The sequence below is a fragment of the Lagopus muta genome, chromosome 1 (genome assembly GCF_023343835.1).
Source record: "Lagopus muta isolate bLagMut1 chromosome 1, bLagMut1 primary, whole genome shotgun sequence".
NCBI lineage: Eukaryota > Metazoa > Chordata > Aves > Galliformes > Phasianidae > Lagopus > Lagopus muta.
Window position 1 is genome coordinate 12,250,605 of NC_064433.1, and position 22,999 is coordinate 12,273,603.

Consider the following 22,999-nt stretch of genomic DNA (forward strand, 5'->3'; position numbering starts at 1 on the left):
TGACACAACATTTCCACAGCTAAAATTCAGACTAATAGACAGTTCCTCTACCTAAAATAAGCTTTTTTACCCTGAACATGTCAGGCACTACTGCTAGCCACAGCTTTAAGTCATTAACAGAGATGAAGACCTGAGGGTCACTATTTGTATTCATGTACAAAAGCTATAAGCTAAGCCAGGCTGCCACGCTCCCGCCTGTTTTAGACTGCTTCTGAATACAGTTGTTTTCCTAAGAGTAAAAACACCCATACTGCAATTTTTACTTTCTTTAATTTAAAGATTCTATTACAGAAAAGTTTAAGTAAGGAATCCTTATAAGGATTAACTCTCGATGTAACATACTGCCAAGATACAGTGTAGCTGCAAGGGCTCTACTTGAACCTTCATATAAGTTGTTTTCTTACATACAGAGTTTCCCAACAACAAAAATGGTACTTACCATTGAGAGAGAAGACAGTGGTATTTAACAGTCCTTTCACCAGTGTTCTGGTTTTCCCCAAATTAGAAACACGCCACATTCAAATTGTAAAACTATTCTACAGAAAGTTGACAGGGATGAATTTTCTACAAATTGCAACTGATGAAACATCAAAATGAAAACTAAGGAGTGTTGAAGATGTAGAACGGTTTCTCTTTTACTGGCAGGTCAAATATACTAGAAACATACAAATATTTTCAATCATCTAATTCCAGATGAACTCAAAACACTGAAGTAACATACACAGGCTAAGAGAATTCAATATTGTTCCAAGGCACTTACTGAATCTCTGTGACTAGATGAAAACCAGAACAAACCAGGTCTGACAATTAAACAGTATATAATATAAAAATAACCTTTTGCTTACAATTTACAAAATGTATTACAATCTTTATCTCTGCTAACCTGCAATTCTGGCTGTGTGTGTCCAGCAATTCTGTAAAAAAAAAAAAAACATAAAAAAAACAAAAAACCCCAGAAACTATTTTCTAAAACTTCAGGGCAAATAATTTACAAATAAGGTACACAAAAATTTAGATCATGCAGAGATTTCTTACATCTTCTGTTAATATTTTATGATTGCAACTTTATCAAATTATATACTTGCCCTGTACATATACAAAATAATGCATACATGGTAATCAAACGTTAGCAAAAAGTAGTCCATAAACACAATCTGTCCAAAGTATTACTATATTAACATATGTCTACAAGCAGCGTGTAACAGGGTTAAAAGACATTAAGGCAATAATACTTGAAGTTACAAAATAAATCATATGTAATACTTTCTCCTAAGTGTAATAAGGCAGGTAGATGGCCCCAGCAAAAAGTTAAGTTGTAATACTGGAATCCACTGTTGTGAACAATGTTTAAGGTTTTGCGTGGGATGTACTGTAAAGGTGTACCATCTGGTAGTTAGATCTACACTGCTCTGTGTTAGTTGCCCCCCAGAAGAGTGGAATACTATTTTTCTAGTTCAGTGGCACTTGAGTTTCCAGTATAATTTATTGATAGTATGTCCATAAGTCTTGGATCATGTCCATTCTGAAGGCGGCTCTCTCGGTCCTCTGGGCTTTCCGCAGCGGTTACCAAAACCTAAAGAAACACACATGTTTAATACTGCTGTGCACTTGGACAACATCACCTCACCAATGTTGGCAGCAGTCAGAAGGACCACTGTAAGATGTGCTCCAGCTCCTACATAACAGCTATATTCTCAGGGCTAAAAAGGCTGCTTTCTGGTATCAAAAACTCTAAAGGTACTAAAGCCATAGAAAATGCAACTATATACAAATTGCCCATGTCTGTGTGTCGCTATTTAAACCTCTTTTGGAAGGTACGTATCAGTACATACAGTATTCCAGCCTTTGTTATTATTTACTGATACTCTTCCTCCTGAGTACCAAAGCAGTTTTTCCAAATGTTATTTCTGAAAGCTTCCAATGTTCTACAGAGGTTACATCATAGAGTCATAGAAAAGACCTTAAAGATCATCAAGTCCAACTACAACCTAACCCTCATTAAAACAACTTTAGAAGTGATTAATGCCCAAGAACACCCATGTTTCTCATTCTGGGTAAAAGTGACACTGATGAGACAGGACCAGCTTACTTGGTCAGGTTTTGCCCACTGGTAAATTGGAGGAAGGTAGCAGCAGCTATCCAAACCAGTACTGTTAATGAAATCTCCTGTTTCAAATATCAAGCAGTTAGCTTTGAATGAACTGCAATTACCAATATCTGTTATTTCTGCGGGAAGATCTGAAATTTGACCTCTAGGATCACTGGAACCAGAAAAAGCAATCTGAGGTAAAACATCCGTTGGTGTTTTGTTGCTTATTTCAGGACGACCTGGAAAACAAAGACACTCCTTGAATGCAGCGCTCATTCAGGCAGAACTTGGTGCTATTTTTAACTACAGCTCAGTTTGGAACATTAAGTGCATCAAATACTGTTTACAAAAAAAGATTGAACAGCACATTTTTCTTAAAAACATTTCAAAATCGTTCACATGCAGATGCTCAGCAATTCCAGAGACACATCCCTGCTTACCAAATACAAAATGTCCTTTTAAGGAAGTTTGAAAGGATGTCTAAAACCCGCAGAGGTCACAATGTACCATTTAGTACATCAATACAAAATCATCTGTCCACGTCATTTCTAAATGGAAGGTGCTTAAGGACACATTAAGTAACTATGTATTCCATTATTTATATAATCACCTACTAGCAAATCTGTAATATTTTGGAACACTATTTCACTGTTTAAAATTAGCTCTACCAAGCACTTAACACAAGCCCAAATAGACTGCAACAGCCCATTCCAGCATGCACAAAAGGTGCGTGGCAGATGAACCAAGATCGCAGCTGAAGCCGTTTGTTTCATCAGGTTGCTGCACTACTGAACAGCCGATGGACTGCTCTGCTTACTGAAACCTTTTCAGAAGATCGAAACTACAATGCTTTGCTAATTATGCAATGCATACAGAAACACCTGCTTCTCTGTAATTTAGTAACATGAAATAAATTTACAAGCTTCCACAATTACTACTGCAGTAACACAGGAAGGCTTTAGTTTAGCTGAATAAAGATATTTTTATTTTAACAAAGATGAAAATTCAGTTATTTTGGTCTTAATTATTTTAGCATACCAAAAGCATATTAATTTTTCAATGTGACTTATAGTGTTTCCTGAGAAAGCAGGTAGTAGTTTAAGGAACAGACAGCCCTTTCAGAAATGCCAATGTTTTGAAAATATACCTAAAATACTTGGTGAGCCAAGTCAAGGCCTAAACATTTTTTGGGGTAGGAAATATGTTTTTTGAAGTGATTCATTTGTGGCAGGCCTACCACCATTTCTAGAGACGTGCTGAGGAAACAGAAGCACTGCGGGCTGGAAATGGCTTTTGAAGCAATCACATTTCTTTTCCAAAGTTAGAGTGTGAAATATTTGCATCTCCAGAAAAAAAAAGTTACTTTCTGATCTTCTAATAAAAATACACCCAACGCACTCTATCAGTTCAAGTGCTAGAATTACTTGAACTGTTTCCTCTTACAGGGTTGCTAGACAAATTGCTAAGTGGAAGAAGCATTCTTTCTCATATTGGAAAAACAAAAAACAATGATAATGGCCACAACCTTTTCCATCACTTACCAGGTATTACAGGTGAAGTTGTTTTCAAACCCTGTGGATGAGAAATATTTACAATAGTTTTATTAAATGCTTTTCATTAGTTTGAAGGCAAAAGAAGTTAAAGATAAAAATATCCTCAAAGAATATATAACATCTGTGAGAATACCTGCTTGTTCCTGCACTAAAGACTCGCTATAACACAAACAAAATGTTACAGTAGCTAATTAACACTTTACTATCAGGACTGCAATTAAGATTTCAAAAAATTTGAAGGGATCACATCACAGACTGTTTGCAAACTTGAATGGTTTCTCTCTCAAACTAAAGTTCCTGGAAATTCACACCCGCCTTTTTGGCAATCTTTTAAATAGTGTGCAAAGGCAGCAGTAAATCATCATTGGGGGAGGCGTAGAAAAAGGCAGAAATGCAAAGAGAATTTGTGTAAATTTGAAAACTTTTACCAAGAGTTTCCACTGACTGACTTTGAGCAATTAGCAGATTGATGTGAATACCGAAATTCAATGGTTAGAGAAGGGATGGCTTAAAAATCAATATAGATACAATAAAACCTTCAGGCAGTGAAGCTGATCGTCCACATTTTATGAGCTCTCCATCTTTGGAAGTTTTCAAGACTCAACTGGATAAAGCCCTGCTCTGACACACACTGTGCAGGAAATCCAATTAGAAACAGCAATTCCCTTCCAGCTCAAATTGTGCTATGATTGATTAAGGGCAGGGGCAAGCCCTGTAAAAGCAGTTTATTTACATTCTAGAAGGTGCAGTTTAAGGGATATTAATGATGACATTGCTGGACTTCAAAAACAGTTTTTTTGGAAGCTCGCTCTTCACACATCAATTCAGCAGCTACGGCAGGGCAACAATCAGCTGGCTTGCAGATGCTCAACAGCCCTAGTTTTTTTTTTGTATGTATTTTGCCTTTTCATTAGCTCCAAATGAGCTTCTTTCAGTAGCTCCAAATGAAACTAAAAATGAATAATTAGTACAGTTTCCTTTGCTTACCGTATAGATTGTTTGTTCAGGGAGGTGCTGATCACGCAGTATGCTCCACTCAGACTGTGCAATCATAGCTGACTTCGGTAAGGGTGTGCCTAGGAAGAATTACATGAAAATCTTCATACTTGAATCCTCTGCATGATGAGGCATTAGAACACAGCATTAGAAACATGATATAAAGCAACTTATTCTAATCAAAAGCTTGTACAACCTGAAACTCTCTTCATGAAGGGTTTTCAAGTTTCAGGAAGGCTTGACAGCAGAAGTCAAACACAGTTGTGCATTTTCTATTCACACTTTGTATCTTTAGGGGTTCCTACCCAATACAAGAATTTTTCAGTAGTGTTTTTAAAATTGAACTCAACAATAATAGATCTGAAAAAGGCACAGTTAGCAGAAAAAAGCCCCCACAAGAAAGGACACCCTTATCAGCTTTTGCTGAAATAACGAAAAAACACAATCAAAACTGAAGTACTTTTAGTGGCTTCAGGCCTGAAGAGATAAGTATTGCTTGTGTTCTTACAGAAGTCCTAAAATTATGTATTTTCCTACCACAGCATATCGAACAAAAGGATCCCTGTGACTCAGCTTTACTTACTGTACGCTGTTACACACTCACTGCACTAATATGTTTAGGCTGAAAATAACTGCATTCCCTTCTTCAGACATGTTTCTGGAAGTTCTGCACAGTGATAACAGACCAAAACCCGAGTAAAAAACTACTCCACCCCAGGAGTATTTTCGTGTTTTATGTTTTTCCTCTTGCTTGTTTGTAAGATACCAAACATCATTCTGTTTTGTGACTTAATTTTCATTTATCTTTTGAATTCTCTGCAGCTGCTAGTTCGATGAGTGAAAAGCAAAGATATCAGCAAGTTTCTAAGTATCACTTTTCTCTTGCAGCTTCAGGCAAATAGCAAACTGTATTTAGCATAACAGGACTTGTTCACCACAAGCACTGCATTATGGTATGTCATTATCTTTTGATCTTTCCTCTTCACTTTCTGCTGCTAATCTGATTCTGGGCAAAGGAAGTCCTGTGTTTTCCTGTTCCCTACCTGCAGTAGCAATGCCACATAAAATATCAAAGGAATTCCCCCAATGGAAAAATTACTTTATTTCCATACAGTTCAGACTGAAAACCAGCTCCACTAGCACCAACGCTGACATCTCCAGCATAATGAAGTACCACACCATAGCACTCTTGGTCTGAAGTTGAGAAGTAATTTGACTGCGTTCAAGTGCTTGTGGAAGTTATCAAGCAAGCTCAAAATAATCAACTAAATTTGCTAGATTTCATTCCATTTTACAATTTGCTCTAACACCTCAAAACTAACCAAAAAGCAGCAGCATCCAAATACAACACTGAAAGGAATTCCACACTTTCTCCACAACTGTCACAGAGCATAAAAAACTCACTTGGTTCACTCGCTAATACAAATGATTCCGGTGTTCTTTCTGGGAGTGGGGGAGAAGAGTCTTCACTATTATCAGCATCTAAATGAAATTTAGTTAAGACATTTAGTTCAGTTAACACATTTCTGAAGTCAATCTTTTGATATGAGAGATGATCCTAAGCTAAAATGAGAAGTGCTCAATAACAGTTCCATGTAACACAAACAAACTGGACTGACTCTGAAAAACAAGTAACAAACTGTAAAAATTGAATAAAATAAAATTATGCCATTCTTGTGAATTCAGCAACATGCCAGCACCAAGGCTGTACTGTTATTTCAGAATAACTGCCACGTGCAGTTACACAGAAAAAGATGCTGTGTGATGTTTCTCCCATTCTTTATCCTACTTCTGACATCTTATTTTACATTTGCGTGTTGTGTTCTTAGAGCATCTACATAAAGAGATATGTATGGAAGTAACAGTGTTCAAACAGTGATAAATAGTGACTGCCTTGGGCAATAAGGAAAAAAAAGTCAGTACTGCCACAATAACTTGGTTTTGGAGGACCTGCCTGCTATTTGAGAAGGACTGCTTACTTAAATGTTCAAGAAACTACGACAAAGTTCTCTGCCTTTGCTCTACAGAACACTTTTTATGTGCCCCAGGGTTAAGAACTGCAGGTATGTTTATATGCTTGTATTGTTTTGTGTGCATAAATAACAATTACAGAATCTATAGAGTTTTTGAAGTTGGAAATAATTCACCTTTCTGAATACGTGAGCTTTGAAGCAGCTGGCCGCACTATGCATCATCAACTGAACTCATTCTTGCCAGAGAAAAAGGCACAAGGTGTACACAGTCCTGAAGCAAGGGCATCACTTAAGGACTGCCTAGTGCAAAAGTCTGATCTACACAGAGAAGCACAGTCACCTTCCAGCTGCACTGCCTTACCACTTCCTTTCTTGGACTTTGCACTGTTAGATTCTGAGGCCTAATTTTCTTCCCAGTTCTGTCCTCCATGTGATTTAAGTGTGCCAGCCTGACTGAAAACCAAAGCTGGACATCTTAGGACCCTTTTACCTTTAATGAAGCATGCTGGCACTCTGCAGAACTGTTCTTGCCTCATTTTGTGCAAACTTCCCTTGCTCAAATAATTTCCAAAAAGCAGTAAGATTTTCAAAGCATAGCTGAGTTCATTGGTTAAAATAATTATTGAAGCAGAATTTGGATTAATTTCACATGAACAGGATTGTTACTTTGTGTCTTTCTGGCCACAGACAGAAGAGGAGGAAAGTAGGGCTAAATATTTACAGTGCTATGAAAACACAACAGTCTAATCTGGAGCAACTTCCAAGACTGCTACAGTGAAAGAAAAAACACCTATATTTTTAAGATCAGCACTTCCACCAATAAGCATGAATTTCTACAGGAATTTCACATACAGCATACTTCAGCTACCCAAAGCTGGCACTGTTATAGATACTTCCACTAAAACCAAAGCAGCAAAAAATCAGAAAGTAAAATTCTAACACGAGGAAAAAATGTGGCAACCAGTAACACAGAAACCAGCAATTAATTATGCAATAATGCTTTTGAAGCAGGTTAGTGAGGTCTGTAGTTCCTATAATCTAACAGGCACAGCTCTCGTGAAGAACTGAGGAAGAGTTACATCCTTTGCAAAGCTGCCACACTACGCCATTTAAATTCCCATTTGAAAATCTGCACTGTAAAGAAACGAGCCCCGTTCTACACATGTAACCAGGATAAAGACTAGCACTTCCAAAACACAGCAACACATACCTTTGCCATCTTCAGAACACATTACAGCAGCTAAGTCTTGCCTAGCAATTGACATTGGCAATACTTTTCTGGCAGAAATGTTTTCGGTAGTAGTGGCAGCAGAAACAGTGGCACTTGCGGTTGAAATATTAGATGCACTTCTGCTCATGGCTCCATCAAAGTTCATTTCATCTGTGTCAGAATCATCTGAATGAAGGGGATTAGTAAAACAGAGGGGCGCTCGAAGAGAAACAGCAGTATGATCACCTTTACCACTGGAAGGAAGTTCAACCGTGGTGTTTGATACTAGAGAGAGAGCATTAACCCTGTGACATAAGCCATCTGAAGACACGTCTTCAGACACTGATGTACGCAGTGCATTCTCAGGCCCATGCAGCGACCACCTGGCGTGTCCCTTTTCTGTTAGAGGCAGGCGATCTGGTCTTGGTGGAGCATCAGACACCTGCTGGCCCTGCAGACTTTCTGGTGAAGGTATTAAGGCTGTGTTAGACTGTGGCACGCTGCATTCCATACATGAGTTTTTAGAAGCATCCACAAATGAATCCCCTGAAACCTGCTCCTGTGACTTCAAGTTCTTATCAATTACAGAGGATGATGCGGGCTTAGCTTTAATTGCATGTCCCCTGTTCAACAGGGAGTTCCCATCAAAGCTTCGTGGGCCCTCCTGAAGAGGTACTTTCCTGATTTCAAAGCTCAAGTTGCGCTCCAGCCTTTTCTCCATACGTTCACTGGGTTCACTCTTTCCTGAAAGTTCTGTGGTTTTATTGTAATTCTCATTGAGGTCTGTTGAATGCTCTGATGAGACCACGTGCAAAACTGGCTTTGGATGGTATCTGTCATTGTCCTGCCACACCGTAGTAACTGTCGGATAGGCTGATGGAGGAGATGGTGTTAAGATAGGTGGTACCGGCTGAGGCTCCGGAGGCTGCAATATTTCTTCTTTAGCATCTCCTTCTACAAGGCAACTGCAAGAAACAATGATGTAAGTTTCCTGTATTTTGGTAACATTTTAGATAACCATCTATCTGACTGCCATAGTAATGCTTTGATACCAATACTGAACTCCAAGAAGCACTTCCACTGCACACAAATGACGTTCATAAAATATGACTCATGGAACAGGCAAGAATTATGTCAACACACACTAAAAGTTTTGCAGTATAACAGGGTATAAATTCAGGCCAAAGCTAATCCTCACTGATGCTTTAAAGATTGCTCACATCCTTTCCCAGAAGCATGCTTTCAGAGATGTGTCTGCCAGGCCCTCTTGCGGCAGCATTCCACTACTCTTGGCTTTCTTCTTATTTAAGAAGTAGCTCAACAGAATTCAGCATAGGGAATATAATTTTCAATAAAGCTAGGAAAAAATTCTTTAAAAGACCTTATATGAGCTAGAATACAGCTTGTCTAATACCAAACATCTTTATTTTCCTTCATACGTCCAGAAGGATTTCACTGTGTTTGTGTATTTAATTGTTTCATAGATGCAAGGCTAACAGCGCAGATCAAATTATCTGACATGAGGGAAGCAGTATAAAAACATTCACAGTAGAGCATCGTTCAAATTATAGTGCATATTATCAAGATTATTGGCAATTTCTGCAGCTCATTTTCAGCTTTTTCAAAGGAGAAGCTCTACAGGCATACAGTCAATTGCCTTTCACATTATATAAAGAATATTTACTATCAAATATTTTGCACAACTAAGATCCTGTCTACAAATAGGAATCATTTTCATTTCAGAGCCTTTAAAAATATTTCCTTCCATCACGTAAGCAAAGCAACTGAGAGAAAAGAACAGAAAAACAATTAAGTACTTTAAAGAAACAACGGCTTCGATCCAGTAGATATAATCAAAACAAGATGAACTAAGGTTTGCAAAGGACTTCAATTTGGCCATACGCTGAGACTGAGGAACTGGCCCAATGCTGGCAAAGTCATTCATCTTCATGAGAAAGTATTTCACTTGTGCAGAGACACAAGCCAGCACAATGTCCAGGACAGTGATCAGTAGAAGGCAGATGCTCCCAGCCAGCTAGACAGGTTGTTCCCAGAGTCTTTACTGACTGGTTCAGGGAGTCCCAGTATCAGGGTAACCTTGAGTAAAGCAACAACCAATTAAACCCCATACATCTTAAGTTTTTTGGGATAACTATAAATCACCCAAACCCAGCTCTGCAGCAGGAGGCCTAGAACCTTCTCTTGCAGACAAGGTCATCGCAGAACTTTCTTTTCTCTTGAAAGGTTACTGCTAGACCTTAGGCTTCCTTTTGTATTCCAATACCTTGTAGAACTGAACCTATTCAAAGAAACCCATCACAGTACTTCCGTAAAATATACTTCTATTAACAAAGCTAAAGACAAAAAGCAGAGGCCTTCAGAAAGGCAAAAGCTCCTACTAGCTTGCTAGATGACAGACCTGTCTGTCTGACTGCATTTGCAGTTGTGGAAAACTTGAAAGAATGTAACACACCTAATAGACCTGGAAATGTGCCAGTAACAAATCTCACGCTGTAAGGACCAGCAGATTACATTGCCCAGACCTTGTGCATTGAGGCTACTGACACGAAACTGCCATCCTCTCAGTAGCAGTCAATCATACAGTGCTAACCCACTGATGACGGATGAGACTCGACAGATTTTGCAGAAAAGAAAAATTTCATGATGTGCCATCAATTAACAAAGAAACCAAGCCTCTGGAGTTTGTAAGTGAAGGCTGGTATCCAAATACAGGCTGCCACTCAATTGCCAGGAAACATACAGCTCTACCATTAGATCTCTTCCTCCTACGTATCTTCTGTAAAGGAAGCTCTGACTGAAGTCTGGAGTCCAACATAGGTAAGTTTCAGCAACTGCAGGGAAGTTCAGGAAACTCAACTGGCTCATCTCAGTCACGTAACACAATCAGAAACAAGATGCATCTTTTTGAAGTTCTTTTTAAGCAGACAGTAACTTGTACAGAGACAGTCAGTACTGCCAAAACATGGACCAGACCAAGGAAAAGGGCTGGTATTAACAATTACATTTGCCTTGTCGATCACGGCATTCAGGTTTCCTAGACAAGTCTCCACTTCCCTTCTGTTGCAATCAGAAAACTGAAAAAGCTTTTTTTTTTTGTCCCCCTCACTTGAGAGAAAGCAGGCGAGTGCCAGCTCCATGGGCCAAAGGATGTTTACCTCCTGAGCAAGGTTATGAAGAAAGTATTCATTACAAAGGTAGGTAAAAGGCTTATATAGAAATCACAAGGCTCCAAGTTACATTCATTATCCTTTCAGCGCATTACCCAGTAATTTATGCTGAGGTTTCTTCTCACACTGCTCACATACATCAGTCTATCTTTGTCTGCCAGCAAAACAAGAAGCAAGAATGATTCAGAAATCCTAATTGCATTTTCCAGGTTACTAGAAAGCACAGAGGACAATCAGAAAACCTCAACAGCTATAAAACTGAACTGCCACCTCTTGCCCAAGGACATGCCTCTTCTGTCTATCACTTAAAAAGCATCAAACACACTGTTTACAGTGCACTTGCTTGTAAGAGTTATAGTGAATAGGGCTAGAGACCAAAGCATTGCACAGTGATTCCTGACAGTCTATACAGACAGATATCAGGCAAGCTTTCATCACGTGCCTACATGTCACAGATAAAAATCAAAGCAATACTATTAATTCCCCAACTTGCAAGTAAGGTCTAAAAAGAATTAAAGCAGAGCAAATTGCTGAGACTATGAGCAGCTACGTAAAAACCAGCAGACTGCTACCCCACTTGGATATTCTGCAGTTCTGAAAGTTTACCTGATCCAGGGCAGACGATAGCTTGAATTTAATCCTTGTGATTTTCTTAGCATTTTCTAAGGATATAGCAGTATGAAATGGATAACCAAAACCCTCATACAAGGGATTCCAAACTGAAGAGAGAATTGTTTGGATTTTCATTTATTGGTATCTCCACCCACTGAAATGCTGCAAGCTCTCCAGCTTCCAAACTCTCTCTCCAAAATTACTATCTTTGTATTTGGAAATCCCCAAACCCAACTCCTGCAGCCATCCCAGTTACTTTCTTCCATTCTCTGCTGGATGATACAGGGTTGGGCCTCAAATAGCTTCTCCTTTTCATGCGACCATATATTACCATCTCACTTTACATTAAGATAGAAGCAACACAAAGCACATAAAAACAGCTTCACTAAAGATCATTTGGGAATTCTTTTGCTGTTTTACTGTTCTTGAAAAATGAACAAGTTAGGGAATAAGTTATTTGTCTGAGTTAGTAAAGATAAGTTGAACAAAAAAAGTCTTTCTCCAATTTAATATACACTAAGACAACAGGAAATTTCCCTTCAGTTTTCCCCCTCCTATGCCAGAAGGGAGAGTTCACACACACAAATGGTTGCATGCTCCCCTGTTACCAACTATGATTCTTTTAAATAACCACCACTAAATCCTCCTGCTGAACAAGGTTTGCCCTCACTGACCTCATTTTCCTGACCCACTGTTATATTGCAATCAGTGAGACTAAATCCTTATCTGGTACAGATATACCATTAATCATTACAATTAACTAACAAATTAGTATTAAATCAGATATGACAAGACCACAAGCTCATAATACCACTCACTGATTACTCTTCTCCATTTGATTCTCTTGTATCAAACTGCCCTGTTGAGGTTATGAATAGAGCAGATGACAGAGCAGTACTATCCAAGTCAGCAACTCAAAATTCACACCCGTTTAGACATCTCTCATACACTGCTTAACAGAGTTGTTTAAGTTACTTATTACATTTAACTATTTCTCTCACAAATGAGAACACAGAGTAATCAAATGGGAAATGCTCCATTAAAAAAATCACTCCTTATCATATTAACATTGAAGAATATTCATTCTCTGAAAATTAGGTGACCAGTGTTTGGGAGTTTTTTTTCTTAAGGGAAATAGATGTCACCAGGGACTTCCTGGCTTTCTCTGAGCATGCAAGCTTTTTTCCACTTTACTAACGTCATAGGGTTATTATTACACACATACTGCATTAGAAATAATGCTTTTGTTTCTTTATGGAAAGCAGAAATATTGGGATAAGTACACCTTTAAAAGCTCTTCACTAAGCAGAAGCTATTTCTGAAAGTCTTGCCAGACAATGTTGGGCATTATGGTCTGATGCATAATGCTTTCTTCGGGCACTTCCTTCAACAGCTGTGCTCTACAGACACTTCTCCCCCAAAAGGCAGAAAATTATCTCAACTGCTAACATTATTCCAAAAACAGGAAACACAAGGCAGTATAATAAAAATAGCTTGATTGAAAGTTCCAGGAAAGCTCATGTAAGTGGATATTGAGACAGAAGAGATTCAATGAACTGAAGAATGACAGACCGTTTGAAAATACCTTTCCTGTATCAGATACAAGTTAACCCTGCATTGCTTTTACATAGTGCTAAGGCAAGAATTCCTCCAGTTCACTTGTCAAATCAGCACGCTAAAAAATAGAAAACCTCCTCATAACTCAACCTTGACAATGTCTCTTTGTATGCAACTGTTACTGACTGCCTGGTAATTCTGCTACCTCTGCACTTCCACAGAAGTAACAATCTGGGATTTTCCTTCAGTAATCAAGACTGCTTTTCCACCTGTTTCTACTGCCACAATCTGAACAGCAAGTACAGCATCTTATTGCCAAGTCCTGCTTTCCAAATACTTCAAACGCAGTGACTGACCCCTCAGCTGCCAGGTAAACCATGAACCTGGTGCCATCTCCAAGCTGCCACCCAGCCAAAGGATTGAGTGGTGGGAAGCTGCATATGACAACTGTGAGGATGTTTCTAGAGAGTCACTCAAAGGTTTATTTAAGAAACAGAACTTGAACAGCAGTGATAAAAGCTTATGAGCATAGGACTATTCAGCTATTTGCTGAAGTAACTGACAGCACAGAATGGGGGTAGGAGGGATGGTTGAATACACTGCCTGTTTCAAGAAGTTTGGCACTTGCCTCCAAAATATTAAAAAAAAACAAAAACATTTTAAAGCAAGAAGTTAAAAGAACATGAGAAATTTGAGGCATGTATCGATTCCTTCCGGAAGTCACAAGAGTCTATTACTGGTTAAAAAAAAAACAAAAAAAGAAGTCTGTAGCAAGACAAAAAGAGACTTATTACAGGAAAAATACTTCCCGATACTAGATTTTGTTTAAAATTGCAGTGGCTAATACAAGATTCAACATCTTTTCAACTTGATTACATACATGTCATTATAACATATAATCTTGGGAGGAGAGCTATTTTTCTATTTTTTTGAACATTTTAGAGGCCCTTCTAGCCCTAATGAAAAAGGGCCATGTTATCAGAAGCAGGGCAATGTGGGTTCAGATTTAAATAAAAGTTGGCCAGTGGTCAAAAGAAAAAAAACACTTCAAGCAATCCATGGCTATTCTGTGAAGCATCATGTAGGGTTTTATTGTCAGATAGAAGAGTGATGTCAAGGTCAAGGAACGTGGCTCTGATCAACTAAAAATAGATACCAAGCTCTACATCCTCCCTCATAAATGAAACAGGAAAATTAAACTTTGCATAAGCAGGCAGAAGTCAGAGAACTTAAGCATTAAATCACTGCTGTCCATATGGGAGAACAGCTGCAGTTCGTTGAGGTTATCATTAACTGTACTACAGATAATGTATAGAGGATGCATGAGAAATAAATAAGGCAGTCACCTACTGGAGATTTTAGGGGAGTAAAATTTAGTCATTAGACAGAATTGCAAGCACAACTGAAAGATAAGTCAAACAGCTATAATATTTTAGTATTTTTTCTCCTTCAGAGCATGTATGTCTTCAGTGCACTGCAGCACTACAGAGTTGTTACCTTTCATGTGTTTATGCCTCAGTTTCTCAACTTCTTTCAAACTGTATCATCTTCTGTGTACATTCAAGAGTTTTACACAGCCAACCTGATTAAAATTAACCTTTTTTTTTCCCCCCAAATATTTTAAAATGAACTACTGAACACACAAATAGATCAGAGACTGTTTGCTAAACACATCGTCTCTACAAATTCTGATGTACCAATTATCTCCTGTGGACTTAAACCAAAAGCTCCATCTGAAATATATGTCTTAAATATATATGCAGTTTGATTACCTATGGTCGTAAATGTAAGACAAAATTTAGTCATGCACTCTTCCCACCTTCAACTGGAAATAGTTAGACAAGTCTCATAAAGAGGGAAAGAATGCTTTTCAAGCAATATTTAACATAGACTCAAGCTTCAAGGTGATTTTCACAAGTAATTGCAAATTACAGAGCCAAGCAGTCTCTAGAATAAGGTGCTGATGTATGTTGTCAAAGCATGAGTTGTTCCTGTTTACCTCAGTAATAACTGAGAAGTAATAGTTCTTTTTTGTTTGTTTGTTTAAATGTTAACATTGAATGCAAATTCAGTGAACAGAACCAGCTATATTCACAAATCTTGTAGCAAATGAATTACTAAAAAAGTAATGTAAATTAAAGCATTACAAAGTGATAAAACGAAAGGTCAGAAGGCAATACAATTCTAGAACCTGTGTAAAAAATACAGTAAGATACTACATGCAGGGGTAATAAAAGACAGGCAAGAAAAACACCTTCCTGGGAAAAATTCTACAATTTATAGTGGTTAGTCATTGGAAAGTGCTACAGAACAGATGCCACGACCTCATTCAATCATTAAGCTGAAGTGTGTCAAAGCAAAGAGGAGTCAGAATCATCACCGTATCATGAAATGTAGTTCTGAGATCCAAGCTGGATGGAAAGACGTGTTTAACAGTTACATATTTATTGCTAAGATTAAATTCAGGTCTTCCACTGCTGTCCTTACCATGGAAAAAAGCATTTACCTATTCCAAAACATTTATAATAATAAAACCCTCCAGACCACAGACAGTATCATACTACAGATTCGTAAAATTATCTCCCACATCAAGAAAATAGATGCAAGCATTTTGTGTACACACAGCTATTGGAAAACAAAGTGTTTCCTCAGAAGCTTCTTCCATGAAGGATGCAGTTAATGGTTTTTAAAAAAAAAAATTATCTCCATTTTAAAAGGACAGCAGCTTTGCTAAACACTTCCATCTATTCACCTACAAGAAACAAACCTTCCTGCCATTGTTGGCAGATAGGAAAGTATTAGTATGGAAGAAAGCCCAAAAAAGATCAGGTTTTAAAACAGAGATGAAAAGATACTAACTTAACTGTGCAGTAAAGAACAACGATCTGCAGATAAGAGAGCAGACGCATGCCTAGCTATGAATTATACACATGATCATTACATGACTACAGAAAAATGGCAAGTAGTGATCTAAAATTATTTCAGGAAACATTAACCAGTAAGGGAATTACCTGTTGGATAGAAATCATATCTTCTATAAATAGTCTCTGAGTTAAGATCTCACCATTAACACAGATTATAAGGCTTCACTGTTATAATCTTTATCTACATAATTAGATACATTACCTTTGATCTAAACAAGGTTAAATGGTGTTATCTACATAGCACAAACCGTTGTGTTTGTAGAAAGCTACAACTCTTTTTCATCTCTCTCTTTCAATGTCATCTTCTCTAGCTTCTGCTTCAAGTAACAACTAATGAGTTAAGTTAACCATAATAACTACTAACATTCTTATTTAATCACTAATGATTATTACCAAATACTATTTCCAATGTTACATTATTGCAAATATCATTCTGAGACAACAAAAGAAGCTGAGTGACAAATTCACGTGTGGTAGTTTGCATATATCTTCAGTAAGTAGACATTAGAACCCCATACAGTATTCCAGATCTGGTCTAAACTATTAATTGGTTTTAGAGTACAATACTTACATACCTGTTTTAAACTACATTTATTTCTTGAACAAGATGATGTTGCAATACTGACATGCACACTGCTACCCATTTTGATTTGCCAATTTTCAAATGGTTCCTTATGTCCATTTATATTTTATTAAGACACATTTGTAATTTTTCCTCCATTACCAAACCTAACCTGCTTTAGAATTTAAAATTTGTTTTATTATATAATCACTGATCTAATCTTGTCAGCCCCTCAAAAATAGACTCATCTTCTGGCATTACTTGGACCCTGCCAAACACAGGGCTGGAAAGAAAAAATTCCTGCTACTGACCTGACTTTGCACTACACCAGTTAGATCATAGTCTTAAAAGCTGACTGCTTTCCTTATATGAGCACTCTTGCATAGAATTTAGTAAGTGGATGATTATTGTGTCATACAAAACATCTTGAAACCCCAGTGCTTAGCAAGCACTGAAGCAACTCCTGTCCATCTAACTACAGATAACTGAGAACAGGCAAGATCACCTGCCAAAGGCCCCCACATCCTTTCAGATACTAGCCTGGTACACAAGAGCTCATGCTCAGGTTGGGTACCATTTTAGGTAAAGGTAAAAGCAAATGGACAGACAACATTAACTCTTTCAAAGTCTACGTACTTCAAAAACGGGAGTGGATTTTATGTTTCTTCTGTTGAATGGAAGGTCCAGTGAGATCAATTTCCCACTTACAAAGTGAAACTATTTGGTTGGTGTGCCCTAGTCATTAACAGTCCCCGTCTGTGAGGTAATGTTTTATTCAATAAACAAATAATCTTTCCACTATGCTTTCACCTCCAAAAATGAGGGTTCTAACACTTCTTTAGCTTATTTTGCTGTTCTTATTTTTTGCAGTGCTGTGCTTTATTGCTGCTATAATCAAGTGGATCAAGTAGATCCATCTAATCTTATGTGCTTGTCTACTTGAATTTCATTATTGCAAGACTGATAAATTCAAACACAGACTTTACAAAGATATCAAAGGTTTCTGTTTACAGAGCTTACTACAAGACTTCTATTTTCATTATATATATGTTTATAAACAGAAAAAAAACAAAGTCTTTGTAGTATCAGTAGTTTGATTCTACTTCTTAATATTCAAAGCAACTTAATCTGAGAGCTTAAAATACTATATTATGATCATAAAGTACCTGCGGGTCCGTGGAGGCTTTGGTGGTGGAGAATCCTGTTTCTGAGCATCTGAAGAACTCACAGCGTTCTCTGTATTGTTTTCATCCTGATAAAAAGAGAATGTTTTCAATCATAGCTGTAAAGCTGATAAGCAAAATAACTGAGTTCTGAAGATCCATCACACAAGGCAATACTTAATTTACAAGTTGGTAAGGTTTAATGCATTGTCTTAAAACATCTCAAATAATCTCCCATTTGTCTACAATAAAGTTCAGCTTACTTGATAAAGCACATGAGGAAAACCATAAGTACATAAGATATATATTAGATATGCGTGCATGTGCACACATTCATATATTTTTATATATACACATTTCTACATAGAAAAAACAATATGCGTGAGTCTAAAGTTGAAAAAAAAAAAAGGAGAAATTTAGTGCTTTCAAGTTTAGTGTACAATAATTATTATTTTTTAAACTCCAATAATTTCATTTTGAAAAGTGATTAAAAAAAAGAACTACAAACATCTCTAACGTATGCAATGGATTTCAAAGGACAATACCAAGTTCAGACAACAGAACCCTTACCCTCTTTCAGCCGATCTGTTCATAGGAGGTGACAGAGACTGACCTCCTCTGCTCATACAAAACAATCAAAAAACTCCCTGTTAATTAATGTTTGTCAAATGCAAATGTGACAAACATTTTCTCCTTTGCAAGACAGGTGATAACTAAGTTACCTCAACTGCTAACTATCCTCGCATAAATTCCAGTTGAGCATGCTACATGCACACTAGCAGTGATGCCCTACTGTTTGTGTGTCAGCAGATTGTGCAAGCCCTTTCAGACAAATTAAACAGGGAGCTCCTTGTCCTGCTGACCACTGCTGCATACCTCTCAAGTATTATGGAGTGAGATTCAGTTAGCAGATAAAAGCCACTCACATTTAGACCATCACAACTGAAGCTTCCATTATTGTCAGCCAAGCTGAAGACCTCACATTCTAGACACCAGTCAGTACAACAGGCATAAAAGTAACAGACCAGTCAGCTCTACTAGCTGAGTCTCGAGCCTACATTACAAGCAAAGCCTGAATTCCAAACCATGGTCTGCCAATTTTTGTTTCCAGATACGCGGTTTTACATTTTGCAACAATAAAGCACACTCACTCAACTTGCCAAAAAGCTGACATCTTTACGAAAGTTTCTCTTTAAGTCTCTGTCAGTTGAAAACTATAAATAGCGACTTCCTTTTCCCAAAGAAACAGAAAAATAGAGTATCTGACCAAGTTGCACCTAACTGCACACTGAATAAGCTCTACCCAATGGGTAGCAATGTGAAATGTACTGTGAAACAGATTAAACACACTTAATGCACTACTTTTTTGTACCTATTATGAAGCTAAAACAATAACATTTGTTGCAAATCAAACCCTTTCAGAGATTTACTGCATCAGTACTACCTCAACAATCATTCTCAGCACACAAAGTGCTGATAACACAACACACCACTCAGAAACTGACTGTCCAGAAAAGGAGAGCAACTGAAATGGCTGATGAGATAGTAAGAAAAAACAAACATCAGTATAATGCTATATCTGTAAATTGAATGCAGGACTTCGTATTTTAAAATAGCGTATTGATGCCTTGCTTTCCCACACATTGTGGAAGTCTTTTGGGCTCTTAATTTTCTTAAATTTAGCTTCAAACTATTCTAGACAAGCAAATTTTAGAAAAATCTCTGTAACAACATTCCAGACATTGATGGAATGAAAAATCACCACGTAACAAGGACATCTGATCCCTCTACTACTTTCCTGTCAAATACTAAGAATGGAAAATTCCAGATTTTTTGCTTCAGGCACTGGGTAGCCATACACACTGATTTCATCCTTAACATACGTGAAAACTAACTTCATCGGCCATTCAGAAAGCTGAGGCCAAAGAAGCAAGGGGTTACAGCATCCAACATCAATTCAGTTCTCAGCTCATTAGTTGTGAGTCCTTCCATCTCCATCCCATCCCAGGCCATAAAAGTTATCTGACTGCCTCCTGTGTGCAGCCATCACTATGGATGTGTTTAGAGCTTAAAAGGCACTTTTAATTGTAAGAACTAGAAGCTAAAGTTAGGAACAATGAATGCAACTGCACGCTGGAGGGCAGGCTGCTCTGCCTTGTTTCACCACAGCACTTCAAAGCTTCATCAGAGATACCAGAAAGTGCGAGATTGCACAGGAAGGGTTTCCTACCCTTGAGCATCAGAGCTCACCAGAGCAGAAGCTTACAGTAGCACTGATGTCACATTTAAGCCCTGGTTTTCAAAGAGTTACTGGCAAAGGCCTCCTACAACATAAAGTTCAACTAGTCTAGGACACAACCCGGGAGCTGCATCCCTGCTCTTCTGTTTGTAAAGAGAAGCATTTCTGAACAAACTTTTGCATGAGACACTTTTCTCCCAGGCAGAAGAAAAAGCTTATTGAAGAAGCTAATATACATCCAAAAATGTTGAAGTTCTATATTCATACAGTGAGTAGCTCAGTCTCTGCTTGAGACAAGCAACAGTAACTGAAGAGACGCTGCAGTACTCTGTCATACACTGGGAAGGCTTCAGACATATTACGTGTTTAAGAAGTTAGCTTATAAATCAGGATCACTTTTAAGTCACTTCAAATTAAGAACATTATAGGAATTGTCACCAAAAATAGAGGAACACTGTGCTGAACAGACTGAGGATTTCAACATAAATCAATTCACTTTTATACAATTCATAACCCAGGAGATAAAGGATTTTTACTTAAAAGGTTGCCAACAAGAACGAAGGCCAGATGCACTAACTCACGTAGGAGAGAAGTCTTTGCATTAACTTTAAGCTGCTGCAACATTTTTAAATAACAGTACTCAGTTACTTTTCTTACTTTATTCTTCTTACTTTTAACTGAACAAATACTGCTTACTGAGCCCTCAGAGCAAGTCTGTTACTTGTTCTCAGCTGCCACGAGAGTTGCAAACAACCAGCATCTTAAGCATCCTTGAGTGATACCAACTCAGAGATTTCACCTTTGTCATAAATATAAATAACTGCACTGGTAACCATACAGAACAACAGAGAAGTATGACTGTAAAAGCAAATATAGGGTATCTCACAGGAATGACCTCATCACTAAGAGCAGATGGCAGTATTAAGAAAAAGCCTTCCAGCCTTCCTAATCACAGCTTACTGGCATCAGACAACATTGTTGGTTGTCTGAACAGATGTTGTATTTTAGGGCAGAATACTATTTTGAAAAGAAAAGTATCGGCTTAGGAAAAAAACAGGACAACATACATACTTTATAAAGGCCAACATAGAGAATTATATTACTTATTTTTTTAATTGATTAGTAAGAGTGCAAATGGCCTGCTTTCTTATTGAACAAAGTTTTCTTACCTATGCTATCTAGGCAAGCTTCTCACTGGAAGAAAACACGGGTAACAGTATGCATACAAAAAAATGAACAGGAACTTTTCCTAGGTTTACCCTCTACATTCCTCAGATACTGAACAGTTCAAGTGTTCCAACACACACATACTAAAGTTCTGTACATATAAGTGAATATGGTGGTGAGTGGACTTAAATCATGAGTAGTATTCCCCAGGGGTTGATAACTGAGATCCGTCCTGCTTAGTATCTTTATTGATGACCTGGACAAGGGGATTGAGTACACCCACATTAAAACAGTAAATCTGCAGTCAACACCAAGTTGGAAGGAAGTGCTGATCAGCCTGGAGGTAGGATGGCCCCACAGACGGATTTAGACAGTCTGGATCAATGAGCTCGAGGCCAGTGGGATGAAGTTCAACAAGATCAAGTGCTGGGTACTGCACTTCAGCTACAGCCCCAGGCAATGCTACAGGCTTGGGGCAGAGTGGCTGAAAGACTGCGGAAGAAACAGACCTGGAAGTGATGGTCAAACATAAGCCAGCAGTGTGCCCAAGTGGCCAAAAAGGCCAATGGCATCCTGGCTTGTATCAGAATCATGGCAATCACCTGGACAAGAAGCAGAGTTTATATGGCCTGTATCAATACGTGCAGAGTAACTCATGTTCCTTTGCTAATGAAGACAAACAAGGAATTCTCATAGCAGATGCCGTTTCTGAATTCAACTTGGTATGATGACCTACATTTTGCTATCATCTCCCAAGGGAAAGTCTCTTTCACCATCTGCAACCTCCTGTGCTCGAAGTATGAAACCGAGCTGTCACTAAATGACTAACTAGAGAATTGCAGTTCTGGACCGAGACTTCCAAGGCATCCCCTACAACTGAGGAACCCGCCCAGGAACTGCAATATTTTCTTTTAGAAGAACATACAGAAAACGTCATGTCAGCCAGAAGCTTTTTCTACTAGGAAATTACTAGAAGATATCCTGCAAAGACTCTTCCAGAAGTAATTCCATGGTTTCCCTCAAAAGGAATCAAGGCATTCCTTTAGTCCTTATTGCCTGAGAACCACAGTGCATCAGCAGATAAAGGAAATAGACTGAAATAATACACTCAAATGATTCAGATTGAACACAATTTTCTGATCATAGACAGCAAGATAAATGTCTCCCAAGACACCTACGATTTCTTCACAGTGCTATAATGGTCCAAAATCTCTCTCCAAGATGCAAAACAGCGATGATAATTTCACTGGTTAAAACTTTTGGCCTAGTTGTCAAACCATTAATGTTTTGAATATCCACATTCTTCTTACAGCAGCAGATTCTTCCACAGCTTCTAGAAGCACAAACTACAGTAACAAATGTGCCACTTCTACAAGAGTGAGCGATTCTTAAGAGTACTAACGATGTCATGCTTTGGAGAAAAAGTTCTATTAATAAAGTGGATAAGGGAAAACCACAAAGACTTGCAGTACTGTAGCATAGTTCTTACTGTCAAGATGTGACAAAGTAAGAAATACTTCTCAGCAGACAATTGTATATTTATTGGTTTTTTGTCCCTTAAACAATCTTGATTTTTCTACATACAAGACATTCAACTTTGTGAAAATCCATCTGATTCATTTTTCCATGACAACCATGGTATGCACTTCAGCCCACAGAGATGCCCCTCAAATAACTAAAAAATATTTTGACAAAGCTCTGATATCTTATCAAATGATCAACACAAATCAGCTCACACCTGCTGCATAACTTCCAAAATTAAAACC

The 22,999-nt window shown here is 37.9% G+C and overlaps 1 protein-coding gene across 1 annotated transcript in view; it reads right to left on the reverse strand.

Annotated features, from left to right (window-relative positions):
- Nucleotides 1-251: 251 nt before the first annotated feature.
- PTPN12 (protein tyrosine phosphatase non-receptor type 12) overlaps nt 252-22,999 on the reverse strand; it is a 68,966-nt gene continuing 46,218 nt past the window's right edge. The window contains exons 12-18 of the mRNA XM_048949736.1: nt 17,831-17,916; nt 7,822-8,786; nt 6,043-6,120; nt 4,630-4,718; nt 3,631-3,661; nt 2,212-2,328; nt 252-1,573 (exon numbers count right to left, since the gene is read on the reverse strand). Of these exons, the coding sequence (XP_048805693.1) occupies nt 1,512-1,573; nt 2,212-2,328; nt 3,631-3,661; nt 4,630-4,718; nt 6,043-6,120; nt 7,822-8,786; nt 17,831-17,916 (1,428 nt within the window). The 3' untranslated portion in view covers nt 252-1,511. The remainder of the gene's footprint in view (nt 1,574-2,211; nt 2,329-3,630; nt 3,662-4,629; nt 4,719-6,042; nt 6,121-7,821; nt 8,787-17,830; nt 17,917-22,999) is intronic.